Below are 16,568 nucleotides of genomic sequence, written 5' to 3'. Positions count from 1 at the left end.
GCACCCAGACCTGGGGACCCGGCCAGCCTCGCCCGTGCCCCTCCCCCCAGCCCCCCCCTAGAGCCTTCCTCCCACAGGGGCTCTCCAGTCTCAGAATCCACTCCTCTGCTCTGAAGGTTCTGGTGCTACACTCCACGCTGTAATGTGAATGCAGGCTCCCCCGGCTGCTGGGGGAGGGAGACCAGAGGGAAGCCCTGCCTCCCTCACCAGCCAGGCTCCAGCCCCAGGGTCCCGGCGGTGACAGGGACCCAGCCACACGCAGGCTGGCTCCCCACATCCCGAGGTGCCATCTTGCTCAAGGAGGAGACACCCCACCGGCCTCCTGGGGGCTCTGGGTCTCCTGGCTTGTCTGGGGGTCTGTTGCTGTTTTTCAGTTTTTAGCTTGGTTGCCACGTGTATGTCCAAAAGGTTTTATTTTGACATTTCTAATAAGACTGAATCAGGCCCAAACTGCCTCTCTAGAAGGTGCTTACGGGTCCTTCCAGACCCGCCTCCCTGTGGATGAGGACAGGTGGGGATGCCAGGCCGTACTGTAAACTCACAGCTCACTCGTCTTTCCAAATATATTCCCACTATTTTCGCAGAAGCCCTCCCGGCTGTGTGGCGTCTGTCCTTACCCCTGCCCCTCGCCGAGGACCAGGACTCAGCCCGGGAGGGTTGTCTTCCACTGCGCGGTGGGGGCACGCAGGACGGGGCTGGACAGCCCTGGCCTCTCGCTGTGCATGGCTGGCCCGCTGCCCCCCACACCCGCGGGCCTCCTACAGATGTCAGCTGCAGGGCAGGGGTCGGACTGCAGGGAGGCCTGCCCACAGGGGCTCCGCGAGGCCTCCCCCCTCTAGTTGCTCATATTCAGACACCAGGTGATTCTGAGGCCCTGGGACCCACCCCAAAGGCTCCTGGCTACCTCTGGGACTGGGGGGGACAGGCGGGGTGCCCTGAGAATCTGGGCCTGAGAAGGACCTGGGCGGAGACAGGCTAGAGAGGAGACAGGCCTGCAGCCCTGTCCACTTCTTCCCCCCCCCCCCCGCCCCCATTCAGTGTAGTGAGGAGGCCCTGCTAGGCCCTTCTACCCAGCCAGGGCAGAAGGTTGGGCCGGATGCCCTCGGCAGGCACGCTGCCCGGCACAGACCCTCAGGAGCTGACTTCTGGAACTGCTGCCTCACACTGTCCCCTCCCTGAGTCCCCCAACTGCCCTGGGGCCAGGAGACCCACAGCAGGACAGCCCCGGCCTGGCCGCCAGGTGGCAGTCTCCACCAGCCAGGACGCGCCTCCACGGAGGGGCGGCTCCCAAGGGCAGACCTGGGGCACGCCACGCGGACACCACACACACACACTCACACACATACAGGCGCAGCGGGGGCAGGCGCAGCTGTATGTCATATCCTGATGCAAGCAACTCGGGGTACCTTGGGGGTCAGGGACCTGGCCCGAAGGGGTCCTGGACTCGGTTGAGCTAGGAGCCGAGGAACAGTGAGCTGGGCCTGGGAGCAGGGGCTGCGGAGAGAAAATGGTGCAGACCCCTGCCCAGGGGCCGCGCCTCTGCCCAGGGGGCTTTGTCCTCGAGGGGGACGCCAGGCCCCTCCGAGCCCCAGCACCCCACGGAGCGGCCCCCACGACCGCAAATTAGGCAGAGAAGACGCAAGTCACTCCAATGGCCAGGGCCTCACCAGTGCCCATTAATGACCCCAGCCTGAGGAGGCGGGGAGGGGAGAAAAGGGGAGAAGGCAGCACTGTGTGCCCGTGGGCCATAAGGGTGTGAGGGCCAGGGTGACACATGCGGGGGCCGGAGGGTCGCGGTGACACGCGTGGGGGCGGAGGGGGGCCGGGGTGACACACGCGGGGGCCGGAGGGCCGGGTGACACGCGGGGCACGCGGGGGCCAGAGGGTCGCAGTGACACACGCGGGGGCCAGAGGGTCGCGGTGACCTGTTCTCGGCGAGCCCAGCAGGGCAGGGCCGGAGGGAGAGGATGCAGGATGCGTGGTGGCAGCAGGCTGCTCACCTACAGCCTCCTGTGGCTGGGCTTTTGAACAATCTGAGCTGGAAGACGAATTTTCCCAGACTTACAAGCCCCAGTCCCTCTGCAGGAAGGAGGGGTGGAAGGGTCTGAGCAGGGGCTGCAGGGGGACTCTAGGACACTGGGGACCCGTGCCAGGGTTTCCCGAGGCACCCGCTGAGGTGCTGGGATTGCGGGTTCCGGGGAGGGGACCCCTGCCCGTGTCACCGTCCACGGGCCACGTGCATCCTACACAACCCTCCAGTTTCTGGAAAAACAGGTGAGGAAGGTCAACCACCACTGCTCTCAGGCTCAGTCTCCAACATCCCCGGGGCGGCCGGTGAGCCCACACAGCCTCTCTCTGCCCACAAGGCCAAGGCCATGCCCCCTCCCCACAGGGCAGTGTCTGCCTCTCTGGCCGTGGGGATGTCCTTGGGGGTGGAAGCTCAAGGCCACTGGTCTCCTGCCCTGCCAGGGGCTCCCAGACAGAGGAGGCTGGAGGGGCCTTCCCAGAGCACCGCCCAGGAGCCCCACCAGGCTGCCTCTGGCCCCGGAGGAGGACAGGCGTCTGATAGGGTGGTGAGGAAACAGCTGGGGGGCGTGGGCTGGAAACCAAGGGCCTTAGGCTACCAGGCCCCTTGGGCCTCAATTTCCCTACCAGAGGGCCACTGCCCCCCCACTCCCAAGTTCTCCATGCCAACTACAACTTCTCTCTGCTGTCTTCCTCCCTCTCCACCGTGGCCCACGGCGACAGGATGCACGCAGACTTTGGCTCCACAACTGCTGGTGCACAGAAGGAAGGAAAGTTGGAAGGACAGAAGAGAGGGACGTGGGGAGAAAGGCAGGGGAGGACGGAACTGAGGAAGAGAGAGGAGGGGTGGAAGGGGAGGAGGAAGGCAGCAAATGATGTCACCACCCGACAGAGATGAGGAAATGTCAGATAATGTCCTGTCACCAGCACGCTTGGCCAGTGGTCCTGGGCCATGGAGGAGCGCATGCAGCAGCCTCCGGGGAGCTCTCTGGTTGCTAGAGGACCACAGAGACTGAGCCAGAGGAGCAGATGTGGCTGCCCGGGCCAGTGGTCAGCCTCCAGTCCTCAGGCCTGGGAACCAGTGCCAAGCAAAGCTGAGCTCCAGGCCCACAGAGACAGAGGGGACAGGGCACCCACAGCAGCTGCCTGCCCGGGGTGGCCAGACATCCCGGTGTGGCCTCCCAAGGCCTAACTTAATTTATTTTCACATCCTTGCTGCTGTTTGACCTCCTTAGCAGTCATGTGGTATTTAAAACTCATTATCCTCATTGAAACAGGAAGTTAATTAAACCCTTCTTGAAGCCTGTGCTGACAAATGTTGGGATCGGCCACTGGCTTGGCACATCAGCTCCAGAGCCAGGGGACTGCCAGGGATCTGGGGGGCCTGAACCATGCAGAGGTGGGGGACAGGCAGAGGGGGACAGGTGTGGGCTCTGCTCCAGATCAGCCTCTAGCGTCCCTCTTCAGTGAGTGTCTGCCTTCCCAGGGCGAATCCAGCTCCACCAAAGGCTGACGTCCTCTCTGTGCCTCAGTTTATCCACCTGGCCAGTGGCAATGGACAGCTCCTTCAGAGTGCTGCTCTGGCAATGCATGTCAGCCCCCAGGGCAGGGCTGGCAGGGAAGGGCCCCGCGGTCCCTCCCCTCACCACGGCGCGCAGGGAGCCGGAGCTCACGCCCGAGGCATAGCACAGAGGGCTGATTTTCTCCCACTGCAGTCACAAAGTTCCCTCCAAAAAAAAAGGAAAAGAAGAAGATAGGCAGCAGCAAGGAAGGACGCAGCTGGCACCAGGGGCCTGTGCCACAGAGATGTGGGCCCCGCTGTGGGACGCCAGGGCGCACCCTCGCTCTCGGGAGGAGCCAGTGCCCGAGGTGGGGCCGCGCAGGCTCGCATGGAAGCCCCTCTGACCAGACTCCCCTTCACGCTGCAAGTCTGGCCCAAACGGGTTTGCTGACCCGCCGCTGGCCACTCCCACGGCCCAGGGCCCAGGGCCCCAGGGGGGGACCACGCGGGGCGGGGCCACAGCGCGGGGCGGGGCCACAGCGCGGGGCGGGGCCACAGCGCGGGGCGGGGCCACAGCGCGGGGCGGGGCCACAGCGCGGGGCGGGGCTCTGAGCCCCGGGACCGCCCACTGGGACCGCCCACTCGGAGGGCGGCCCCTGGAGAGCTGAGCGGAAGAGGCGCTCACCCCCACACCACCAACTCCGCCTGCGGCTGCCAGGACGGATCGCCAATGCTGGCTAAGCCCGAGGACACAGCAGCGTCAGAGGCCTAGGATGAACGGAAGGGGCCCGAGGGCCGGGGCTGGGCCTGGGTCTGGCTGGCATATGCCCTGCGCCAGCCTGGCGGAGGCAGGCTCCGCGCGGAAGACACACCAGGCAGGGCGGGGTCTCGGGAAGGGGGCGGGGCCAGAGGCGGGAGGGAACGAGCCAGGTGGGGCGGGGTCTGGGCCACGGGGCGGGGCCAGAGGCGGGAAGGACGGGCCCGGCGGGGGCGGGGTCTTGGGAACGGGGCGGGCCAGAGACGAGAAGAGCCAGCCACGCGGGGCGGGGTCTGGGGAGGGGCGGGGCCAGCGGCGGGAAGAGCCGGCCAGGCGGGGCGGGGTCTGGGGAACGGGGCGGGGCCAGCGCAGAGAAGAGCCAGCCAGGCGGGGCGGGGCCCGCTCGGGGAAGACCGGCGGCGGAGGCGGGGCCAGAAGCGCGGCCGCCGACGCGCAAGCCCCGCCCCGCGCCGGCCCGCCTGTCCGCCTGGCGCGCCCTGGCCGCGTCCGCCGGCTCGTCGTTCGCTGCCCGCAGATTTCATTGAGAAAAGCCGAACGGCGGCGGCGGTGCCTGCGCGGGGGCGGAGGAGCCGACCCCAGCCCGCCGCCCGCCGGACTGTCCGCGCGCCCGGGCGCCGGGCCGTGGCCTCGGGCCTCCGTGAGGGCGCCGGCGGCTCCTGGCCAGGCGCGGCGGGCTGGGGGCGCGGGCCGGAGCGACCGTGGAGCCAGCGGGCCGGGGGCATGAACGGTCCCCCGGCCCCGCCGCGCCCCCGCCGCCCGCCGCCGCCCGCCCGGGGCTAGAGGCGGCCGCCGCGAGGGCGCGCGGCGCCGGAGACATGTCCAGGAGGAAACAGAGCAACCCCCGGCAGATCAAGCGTGAGTCCAACTTCCCCGCGGTCCCGCCGCCCCTGACCTTCACCCGCGCCGCCCCGCGCCCGACCTCGAATCTCGGCCGGCGGCCCGGGCCCCGCTCCCGGCCCGGACCCCGCGTCCCCGCCCGGACCCCGCGTCCCGGGCCAGACCCCCGCGTCCCCGCCGGGACCCCCGCGTCCCCGCCCGGACCCCGCGTCCCCGCCCGGACCCCCGCGTCCCCGCCCGGACCCCGCGTCCCCGCCCGGACCCCGCGTCCCGGGCCAGACCCCCGCGTCCCCGCCCGGCCCCCGCGTCCCCGCCCGGCCCTCGTGTCCCGGCCCGGACCCCGCGTCCCCGCCCGGACCCCGCGTCCCGGGCCAGACCCCCGCGTCCCCGCCCGGACCCCGCGTCCCCGCCCGGACCCCGCGTCCCCGCCCGGACCCCGCGTCCCGGGCCAGACCCCCGCGTCCCGGCCCGGACCCCGCGTCCAAGCCGGGGCTCGCGTCTCGGGCCGCGTCCCCGCCCGGACCCCGCGTCCCCGCCCGGCCCTCGTGTCCCGGCCCGGACCCCGCGTCCCCGCCCGGACCCCGCGTCCCCGCCCGGACCCCGCGTCTCCGCCAGGACCCCGCGTCCCCGCCCGGACCCCGCGTCCCGGGCCAGACCCCCGCGTCTCCGCCCGGCCCTGGTGTCCCGGCCCGGACCCCGCGTCTCCGCTGGGCCCCCGCGTCCCCGCCCGGACCCCGCGTCCCCGCCCGGAGCGGCGCGTCTCCGCCCGGCCCTCGTGTCCCGGCCCGGACCCCGCGTCCCGGGCTAGACCCCCGCGTCTCCGCCCGGCCCTCGTGTCCCGGCCCGGACCCCGCGTCCCCGCCCGGCCCCCGCGTCCCCGCCCGGACCCCGCGTCTCCGCCGGGCCCCCGCGTCCCCGCCCGGAGCGGCGCGGGGCGCACGGCCCGCCCCTCCCCCGCAGCCGCGATGGTGCGGCGATAGCGCGGCCCGGATCCGGGCGCCGATAAAGTTTAAAATATTCCATTCGGCGAGCCCCGGCTGATACGATCGCTCCGTCGGGACGGGCTGAAATGGAGATCTTATCTCGCGCCGGCTCTCCCAGGCTCCGTATCCAGGGGGCGAGCGGGGCGCCCGGGACGGCGGCCCGGGACGGGGGGGGGGGGGGGCGCGCCTTCCCGCCGCTGGGGCCCGCGCCAGCCCCGCCCGCCCCTCCCGAGGCCGGGCCCCCGGTGATCAGCGCCGCAGCCGGTGTCCTGATGGCCCCGCACCCGCCCTCCTCTCACCCCCCCTTCCCAGGGCGCCCCACGATTCTGGCACCCCCGCGGGACCCCGGGCCCTGAGAGCTCCCTGGGCCGGGGGCCGGGGGCCGCGGTGGGCGGCAGGAAGCGCACCGCACCGCGGAGAACTTGGCGCCCGGGCATGGCCTCCCCGGCCCACCTGACCGCCGCCCCGGGACCCGAAGGCCCCGCCTGTGGGAGAGCCCCTGCTTGCGCCTCGGGCCTCCGGGAAGGGGGAGCGGATCGGAGGGCGGGAAGCGGGTCCCGTAACCCGACTCCCCAGATGCAAGCGGGACCTGTTTTCCGAAAGTCGCCTTCTATCATGTCAACTCAAGTATTAGAACCACCCACAGGTCCGGATCTGCGCTCTTTCTCTGGTTTCTTTTCCCCTCCTCCCTCGTGCGCCTCAGTTCAGTGCTGGTGTGTGTGTGCGTGTGTGTATTTCTGCTTGATGAGAAATGCAGATAGCTGGGGCAGGAGATCGCAGGTTGGGAACCGATCGCCAGCACTGATAAGCCCACAGAATCCGAGCAGGGCTCCGCCGGCGTGCTGGTTGGAGCCGGACCCTCCCGGCGCTCCCGGACTGGGCGGGGTGGGGGTCAGGACCCTCCCCACAGCCCCGGCCCAGGCTGCCTCCTCCCAGGCAGATGGAAGCGAGTTAAGATCTTAATGTTGATTATGCTGAGCGGAGGCGCCTGTCCGCCAGCCCTCTGCCCACAGCTGTGCTTTCAGCCTCCTAGTGTGACCCTTCTGCCCTGGCCTCACCTGGCCGGGCGCAGGCTGTAGAGGGAGAGGGTCTGAGGGACGGGCCCTCCCATCGCTCTCCCCCCACCATCCGAGTGGGAATGCAGCTGCCCAAGCTCCGTGCGCCTTTTGTTCTGCTCGGAGATAGATGTGCCGCGCTGATAAGGCATGCCACCGATGGCAGGCTGATAGGAGCTTCTATTTATTAACTTCAAACGTGGGAGGGAGGAGGGGGAGGCGGGAGCCTGGCCTTGGCCAGCCAGATGGCTGAGATGATAGGCCAACCCTGTTGGGGACACAGGGCAGGGCACAGCTCAGGACCCCTGAGCACTCACCTCCAGGCTCGCCTCCCACCCAGCGATGGGAGCCCGATCTGTGGGGGCCAGCCCTACAACGATCTCCTAGAGTGATAAGAAGCCTTATCTTACGCCACCAGGCCTGGCTGGGTCGGAGGCAAGAGCAGCAGCGGGGCCTCGGGCTGGGACCGTGTGCCACCAGTGGGGGGCCTGGGCAGCCCCGGGGAGCAGATCAGCACCGTCCATCTGGGGAGTTTTCCCCTCTAAACACTTAATTGTCAAGAAGTTGACCCTCCCCCTAAGGCCAGTGGTACCGCCATCAAAATGAAAGGAAACTGCATGAGTGCAGAGGGGTGGGGAGCCACCCCGCCCCTCATTCCTGATAGGTGGCGCTGGCAGCCAGCTTCGCACTTGGGTTTGTCACCTCCAGAGAGTGGTTTCCCTTGATCTGTGCTGGGTTGCTGTTGATTTCAGGCAAGTCTTAGACTTAGCCTGCTTGGAGTTTTCTGGAAGGAAAAAAAAAAACTAATTTCCATAGACCTGGCTGTTTGGGGACAGCCCATGTTTTGGCCTCTTCTTTCCTTGGTGCCCACAGCAGGGTTAGGTCTGCCCAGATCTGCCCTGACTGGGCATGTGTTCAATAAACACTCAGTGACCACAGCACTGGGTCCCAGCTGCAGCCCTACAGAACAGCACAGGATAGCACAGCAGCACAGCACAGCACAGCACAGCGGGGAGCTGAGGGCTGCGTGAGAAGCTGAGGTGAGTCAGGGACACTTCTCAGAAGGGACCGTCTGGGCTGTCAAGAGGGGGCCAGCTGTGAGGGATGGCTCCTCCACGGACAATAGGCCAGCCTTGGTTTTCAGCTCAGAAAAGTGGACTGAGGACCCCTGGCTGTTTGGGGTGGGGAAGGGCTGAGCTAGAGACGTCTGCAGGACAGGGGAGTCCAGGGCCTAGCCTCAGTTTCTTCCTGGGTCAGCACAGAGATGATAAGGAGTCCTTTTGCAAGAGACCCCAACACCCAATGGAGGCCGGCAGGCAGGTTAGCCAGCCAGCCGGAGGCTTCTGGAAGGAGCCTGGGGACTCGCCACCTCCCACCCAGCCAGAGCAGGATGTTTTCACACATTCTCACAGTTTGATCCAACAAATTATTGGTAGCCACCAGATAACTAATTCACTCCCCAACAGCCCAGCACGCACCCATGGGGCCCCTGGTGGCTGTCTGCAGAGTGCCAGTTCTGTCAGAGGAGAGCCGCGCCTGGCCCAGACTGGGCTGGGGTGGTCCTGGCACGTTTTTTATGGTGGTGGTCCCTTCCAGGCGGGGCCCAGGAAGACCAGGTGTGGTCTCCTGGGACCCTCTTGCGGTACCCACCAGCCCTCGGAGCAGCAGGGCTCTGATGGCCCAGCTTGCTGGCCTCTGAGCCGCCTGGACAGATCGCCTCCCACGGGTGTCCCTTTCGGGCAGCGTCTGCTGTCCAGGGGCCAGCAGAGGGTGTCCCTCCTGCCCTCTGCTTGGCCCCATCACCCCGCCCTGGCCAGCACCCTGAAGCAGCAGCACTCGAGGTCAAGGTCAAGGTCACCCCGGCCCTGGTGGAGAGGGAGCTGGAGGCTGGAGGGACTCTGCAGCCCTATCCTGGGCCCGGCAGCCGCCCAGTCATCCCTGATGCCTTCCGGGCTTTGGTTGACTCCTGAGTCCGGCCCAGGGGGACACTCAGCTGGCCCGTGGTGGCGGTGGTCCGTGCCTGTGGTGGACAGCGTGTGGGCACTTCCCTACAAGTGAGCCTGAGCAGGTTCACCACTGCATATCTGGGAAAACAAGCCGGAGGAGACCCTGTGAAGCACGGGGACTGGGCCTCGGTCCCCACGTCAGTGCAGCGGCCGGCACGGCAGTGGCGGCTCTGGGGTCTCCCGCTCTCCTGGCCGCCCCCATGGCCTCCTCCCTGGGCCATTCTGGTTCAGGGGCAGCTCCTGGAGAGGCCTGACACAGCCTACGCCAGCCGGAGCCCCGGACACCGTCTCCCTCCCTGGAGGTCACCGGGAGCCCAGCATGGCACTGAGCTCTGGGATTTAAGTGGGTCAGTTGGGGAAGAAAGGAGGAGGAATGCGATGCCATTAATTGTGCCCCTTATCTCCTGTTTCTATGCCAACCAGACGGTCCTGGGGCTTGACGGCTAGTGAATAATACTCCCGAGGCCTATCTGCCATCGACAGGCCTCTTGGAGGCAGCTGGTACCTCCAGCCCTCAGACCCGGGCCGGCCCGCACAGTCCCGCCTGGCCAGACGGGCCCAGCTGGACCCCGCCCCACTCCCAGGGTCCCTCTGGAGGTTCCCAGTGTCTCCTGCCCCCACTTCACAGACGGGGACACAGAGACCGGGCCCCGTGTTGCTCCGCAGGCCTGATCTGCTGTTTCCCATTTGGTAGCCCTGGCCTTGGCCAGGGCGGTGCAGCACCTGCAAGAGTTTGCCACTGTGGTGTCTGGCCATGAGACCTGGGCAGGGTCCACCCATGTCTGTCCTTAGAGGGTGGGCTGCCCAGGCCAGCAGGCTTGTGGCGTGTGGCCGTGTGGACGAGGACACCGCCAGCACAGTCAGGCCTGCATTCCAGCGAGACTTTGGCCGTTTCGTTCTGGCCTCAGTGCCTTTGCACAGATGCCCAGCAGCCTCCTTGGCCCCACCGCCCACTCCTGAGAGCAGGAAGGCGTCTGCCCCACATCACAGGCCATCGGGAGGTGGCCACCGGGACTGTGGGCAAAGCCTGCCTGCCCTCGTGGGCCTCCGTTTTCTGCCTGGTGGGAAATGGTCACACCTGCCTGGCCTTGCTCTGAGAACTGGAGGAATGGGGCTGCTATCCGCGACAGCTGGCCCCTTTTCCCCGCCCCCTTCTCCCACCTTCTCCCCGTTCCTGCCCCGTCTCCCCCTCCTCCTCCACATGGCAGTTTGCTGGCTGAGGTCTGTGGTTTCTAGCTAATCTGAGCTCGAGGAGACCTTTTCCAAGCTCTTTTCCATGAGAGTTCAGCATAGCCACAGCCTAGGGTGGGCGCCCGCAGCCTCCAGTCAGGGAGCCCCAGCAGCCGGCTGCTCCTGTGGCTGCTGTTTGGGGTTTGCCAGGCCGGCACGTCGCTGGGGTCTCTGGGCCGGGGAGCCGTGCTCCTGGAGCAGCCCATGGTTCTCCCTCACCTCCTCCGCCTCAGCGGCTCTGCAGGGGCCGGGCTGCCAGGGAGGGACTGGCAACCGGCCTCCACCTCCGGAGGCCTGGGGAGGTTCCCTGTGCCCAGGCTGGCCCTGGGTGGTAGGGCCCCGGGAGACCCGCCCTCCCCTCTGCCCGCCCAGCTTGGTGCTGTGCTGCTGGCCCCAGCAGGAGGCCTAACTCTGGACCCGTCAAGGTGTTGGCCTGGCTCCTCACCCAGCTCTGACAAGGTCCCCGGCCCAGGTCCGCCCCAGACTGTCTCCCATCGGAGGAGCAGAAATCAGGGCCTCCCGACCTTGCTCTGCTCACTGTCAGACAGAGGGGCTGGGCCCCAGGAGGGCGCCGTGGGCGGGCGGTGTATGCCCCTCACCCTGCCTGTGGGTCTCTAAAGGCTGCCGATGCCCTGCCATGGTCCTGCGGAGACTCCTGCCACCCCCCCCCCAGGCGGACAGCCAGGGCAGCCTGCCTCCTGCCCTGCCCTCCTGCGACCTAGCAAGAGCCCCCGCCCCCAGCTCAGTGTCGTCAGAGGACCACACGGGCTCCGGGTTTGGGTTGATGGTGTCGGTGTCGGTGCTGCCACCAGGCACTGCAGCTGCATTGCAGGTTTTGCCAGAAGCCCTGAGGGCTGGAAGTGTCACACCACCCTGCCTTCCTGCCCCTCAAGTGTGACTGCCTGCAGGACCGGCTGCCCCCAGACCCCCTGGCCTCCTGCCTCAGGTCTTTCCTGTCCCAAACCTCCTCCATTGGCTGCTTTGACAAGTGGGAATGCTGAGGCCCTGTCTGAGACCACCTGACCCCAGAACTATCTGGGCCCATGGCCCACGTGGTAGGCCTGAGGCCCTGAGTTCAAACGCCAGGACCACCAAAACAAAGGAGAAGAGAACGCAAAGGCGGTGTCTGGGCAAGGACACAGAGCTGGCAGACGGCGAATCGATGGATGGCGTGCAGCGCCCACCTGGGCAGCTGTCCTTGGCCTCTAGACTTCAGCAGCCTCTGTGGAATGGCTGGTGGGGGCACTGCGTGGCCTTCATGAGCAGCGGGGGCCTAGCTGGTCTTGGTGCCCGGTTCCCCCGCCCCACCCCACAGACCCACGCCAGCACTACCAGCGCACGGAGTGTGCCTTCCCTCAGTCTCCCCCTACATCCCTTCCTACACTCAAGTGTGGGTCTCTCAACCCATTTGTGCACGGGAAATTAGGTCAGAGAGGGTGGACAGTGGCCTTAGAGTCATACAGCACACGAGTGATCCTGCATGCTGCCTAAGCACCCAGTCGGGGCTGCTCCCAGCTGGGCCTCGGGTCCCCAGGCTGGTGGCCACACAGGAGCCACGCTGCTTTCTAACCCAAATGCCCCAGGAGGTCCCTGTGAGCGGCCGCTGTGGGGGGAGAGCGGGATGCACAGCCCAGGGAGGTCACCCCACCTCTGTAAAGAGCAACTCTGGGAACACTGGTCCTGAGGCCATCGAGAGCTCTGAGCCTCAGTTTCCCCAGGGTGTGAGAGATCATGGCTGGCATGTAGGGCTCTGTGTGGAAGCCCGGCCGGGGCAGCGGCCTGACCGTGCTGGGGTGGGCTCTGCTGTCGGAACCGACAGGACCCTCGTCCTCCCACACACTGCTTGTCTCCCCCAGGCCTGCTTCTTGTCGGTCCCACCTGGCATCTCCCGCGGCACAGCACCTGCCGACTGGCTGCCTCCGTTTCCTCTTACGTCCAGGTCACCCCAAGCGCGGAGCCAGCGACCTGCAGGAGCAGGGCCAGGGCCTCGGCTGCTCCCTGTGGTGGCAGCACCGCCTCTGGGCGGGACGGGGGCTTCAGTTCCTGGTCCTGCTAGATTCCGTCCCAATGAGGTGTGCCCCCCTGCCCCGGAGGCCGCTCTGCCGCCCCTGCAGACGGGGAGCCAAGGCCCAGAGCTGAGCCTGCGGGGATCCAGGCTCCTGCCCAGAGACACTTGTGTCTGCCCGGTGCTCAGGACCATACAGAGCTGATCTCAGTCCTGCTGGCAGTTCGGGAAGAAACCCCAATGGGGAAACTGAGGCTTGGGAGTTTAAAGAGGGTCCAGGAGCAACCTTGGGGTGGGGCCAGTGTTTTGGGGAGGAGGAGCAGGGGCCTTAGGTTAAGGCTCCCTACAGGGCGGAGGGCCCCGGGGTGCGCCCAGGTCCGCTGTTGACACTGCCCCTTCCCTGCCCAGGCCCAGAGCTCCAGGAGTCTGAGGGGCCTCCTGCCTCAGCTTCCCCTCCTGAGCAGAAGGTGGTCCTGTGTGTGGCTCTTCAGTCTGCAGGCGCCTGGCCCGGCCCGCCGAAGCCTTGCCCGCCCCACACTGTCTCCCCATCCGGGCCTCTGCGGGCGCAGGTTTCAACTCCTGTGATAACTCGGAAAGTTGAACTGGCCCCATTACCGCACCGAGATGGTGGGTGAGATACAGCCTCGATAATGGAGGCGATAGCCGTCTCCGTGGCCAATGGCCCAGCCTCCCCGCCCATTAACATTCCCCACCAGCGATCCTGCCTATCTCCTCCACTTCCACTCCTCCCGCAGATAAGGATGGAAATTCTGACTTCATAGCTCACTGATTAAAGTGTCTGGATTTCTTGATAATACACAGATAAATTATGTTTTTGAAAAAGAAGGTAGGGAGGAGGGTAGGGGATGGGGCCCCAGAAGGGCGCCCTTGGCAGCCTCCCCGTCCGCTCCTGGCCCCTGGGCCAGGCCGGGACTGGAACCATCCAGAGTCCAGTGAGCCACACAGGCCTCTGCCCGGACAGCTGCACCGTGCGGCCCTGGTGCTGACCACGGGTGGACGGCCCTGCCACACTGCCCACCCCTAGAGCAGAAGGCCGCCTTGGGCCCTCCCCCAAAGCCTGGCAATGGACTACAGGGAGATCAAGAGCCAGCTACCTGGACTCTGGCCCTGTGGGGACCTCTGTGCCTCAGTTTCCTCCTCTGTCCGGTGTAGACCCAGCCTCCTTGGGAGGGCGTGGTGCGTTGGGGCAGGAGTTTTGCCTGCTGTACAGTAGGTGCTCCGTGTGTCAGGATACCGGGAAGAGCCCCAGCAGGCACTGGGCTGGGAGGGGCTTGTCCCGGCCACTTTGCCTCCCCCTGCCCCGTCAGCCGGCTGCCACACATCACTGTCTGCGCCGGATGGGACTCAGGTGCCACTGTGCGGCTGTCTGGATAAAGCCGCATCCTTCAGCTGATGCGCGATCTGCGCGATGGTGTGATTAGCAGCGATTAAGGCTGCGTGCGGCTAATCCCTCTGCTGAGGGACAGGTGAGGCAGCCTCAGGAGCCTGGGAGGAGAAACCGAGGCTGGGCGGCCTTCCTGCCGGGGCCGTGGTCAGGCCCCTGCTCTGGGTTTGTTTTTTTTTAATCAGAATTGGCCCCCAGGTCTGGATGGGGCCGCCGGCTCTCCTGGGTGGCTCCAGGGCTCCCCACGGAAAACCTCCTTCGTGGCCATTGTTGGGCCAGGCGTTCGTACTGAGTCCTTCCTGCGGGGCCTGCGCGTCACCCGCCCGCAGCCATTGCTCCTCACCCTGGAGGAACATCCATGACTTCTTTCTCTTCTGGAAACTCCCAAGTTCAGAGAGGTTGAGTAGATCACCCAGGTCACACAAGAGGGAAGAGGAGGGACTCGAACCCAGAGACTCGTTCTGGATCCGCGTCTGCGTCTGTCTGGACATCTGGGGTGTCTGCAGCTCTGCCCCCCTGTCCCCACCCCACTGCACCCTCATTGCAAGGAGAAGGCGCTGGTGCAGGCTCAGAGCCACACGGCCTGTCCTGGACAGGGCCAGGCTAGTCTGTCAGCCTCTGCTCCTTTCTTGGAGTCCTTTCATCTGCCCCACGAGATAGGTTCCTTCAGTGAGGGACTTGGCTTCTGTCTTCTCCTTTGGTTTGTATCAGAAGTCTAAGGGAAGTGAGGTGCTGCCGGTGCAGTTGGAGCGGGGTCCAGCGTGGGGCAGGGTGGTCAGAGTTCAGTCGGCTCCTGTGCTAGCTGGCAGCTGGGCAGGCAACCTCAGCTCCTCGGTGGGTTTGCCTGCGTTGCCGCGCCCCCTCCTTCCCCCTGCCCCGTTCCAGGCTCCTTGGTCCCTGAGGGTGAAGCTGGAGAGCAGGGCCCTGCAGCAGGCGTGAGTGTGTGGCGGGGTGCGTGGTGGGGTGGGACAGCTGGCCGCCGCCCAGGCACATGGCGGGGTGGACGTCTGAGCACCGCCCGGGCATGTGGCGGGGTGAGGGTCCCAGGGGTGGACGTCTGAGCGCCGCCCGGGCACATGGCAGGGTGGGGGTCCCAGGGGTGGACGTCTGAGCGCCTCCCGGGCACGTGGCAGGGTGAGGGTCCCAGGGGTGGACGTCTGAGCGCCGCCCGGGCACGTGGCAGGGTGGGGGTCCCAGGGGTGGACGTCTGAGCGTCTCCCGGGCATGTGGCGGGGTGGGGGTCCTGGGCACGTGGCGGGGTGAGGGTCCTGGGCACGTGGCGGGGTGGGGGTCCCGGGCACGTGGCAGGGTGAGGGTCCCAGGGGTGGACGTCTGAGCGCCTCCCGGGCACGTGGCAGGGTGGGGGTCCCAGGGGTGGACGTCTGAGCGCCTCCCGGGCACGTGGCGGGGTGGGGGTCCCAGGGGTGGACGTCTGAGCGCCGCCCGGGCACGTGGCAGGGTGGGGGTCCCAGGGGTGGACGTCTGAGCGTCTCCCGGGCACGTGGCGGGGTGGGGGTCCTGGGCACGTGGCAGGGTGAGGGTCCTGGGCATGTGGCAGGGTGGGGGTCCTGGGCATGTGGCGGGGTGAGGGTCCTGGGCACGTGGCAGGGTGGGGGTCCTGGGCACGTGACGGGGTGGGGGTCCCAGGGGTGGACGTCTGAGTGCCTCCCGAGCACGTGACGGGGTGGGGGTCCCAGGGGTGGACGTCTGAGCACCGCCCGGGCACGTGGCAGGGTGAGGGTCCTAGGGGTGGACGTCTGAGCGCCTCCCGGGCACGTGGCGGGGTGAGGGTCCCGGGCACGTGGCGGGGTGGGGGTCCCAGGGGTGGACGTCTGAGCGTCTCCCGGGCACGTGGCGGGGTGAGGGTCCTGGGCACGTGGCGGGGTGGGGGTCCCGGGCACGTGGCGGGGTGGGGGTCCCAGGGGTGGACGTCTGAGCGTCTCCCGGGCACGTGACGGGGTGAGGGTCCTGGGTACGTGGCGGGGTGGGGGTCCCGGGCATGTGGCGGGGTGGGGGTCCCGGGCACGTGGCGGGGTGGGGGTCCCGGGCATGTGGCGGGGTGGGGGTCCCGGGCACGTGGCGGGGTGAGGGTCCCGGGCACGTGGCGGGGTGGGGGTCCCGGGCACGTGGCGGGGTGGGGGTCCCAGGGGTGGACGTCTGAGCGCCTCCCGGGCACGTGGCGGGGTGAGGGTCCCAGGGGTGGACGTCTGAGCGTCTCCCGGGCACGTGGCGGGGTGAGGGTCCCAGGGGTGGACGTCTGAGCGTCTCCCGGGCACATGGCGGGGTGAGGGTCCCGGGCACGTGGCGGGGTGAGGGTCCCGGGCACGTGACGGGGTGAGGGTCCCGGGCACGTGGCGGGGTGGGGGTCCCGGGCACGTGACGGGGTGGGGGTCCCGGGCACGTGGCGGGGTGGGGGTCCCGGGCACGTGGCGGGGTGGGGGTCCCGGGCACGTGGCAGGGTAAGGGTCCCGGGCACTTGGTGGGGTGGGGGTCCCAGGCACGTGGCGGGGTGGGGGTCCCGGGCACGTGGCGGGGTGGGGGTCACAGGCACGTGGCAGGGTAAGGGTCCCGGGCACTTGGTGGTATGAGGGTCCCGGGCACGTGGCGGGGTGGGGGTCACAGGCACGTGGCGGGGTAAGGGTCCCGGGCACTTGGTGGGGTGAGGGTCCCGGGCACGTGGCAGGGTGGGGGTCCTGTGTGCACGGTGGGGTGGGGGTCCCAGGTGTCTGCCACATACCCCACA

At 67.7% G+C, this 16,568-nt stretch overlaps 1 protein-coding gene across 1 annotated transcript in view; it reads left to right on the top strand.

Annotated features, from left to right (window-relative positions):
• The first annotated feature begins 5,095 nt into the window (after window positions 1-5,095).
• The window catches only part of Zfpm1 (zinc finger protein, FOG family member 1), a 54,526-nt gene continuing 43,053 nt past the window's right edge, over window positions 5,096-16,568 (top strand). Inside the window, exon 1 of the mRNA XM_042702277.1 lies at window positions 5,096-5,159. Within this exon, the coding sequence (XP_042558211.1) occupies window positions 5,120-5,159 (40 nt within the window). The 5' untranslated portion in view covers window positions 5,096-5,119. The remainder of the gene's footprint in view (window positions 5,160-16,568) is intronic.

This window comes from Dipodomys spectabilis, unplaced genomic scaffold, assembly GCF_019054845.1.
Source record: "Dipodomys spectabilis isolate Male_0828 unplaced genomic scaffold, ASM1905484v1 ptg000318l, whole genome shotgun sequence".
Taxonomy (NCBI): Eukaryota; Metazoa; Chordata; class Mammalia; order Rodentia; family Heteromyidae; genus Dipodomys; species Dipodomys spectabilis.
The sequence above is the reverse complement of the archived record's forward strand: the minus strand, read 5'-3'. Positions and strand labels throughout refer to the sequence as shown.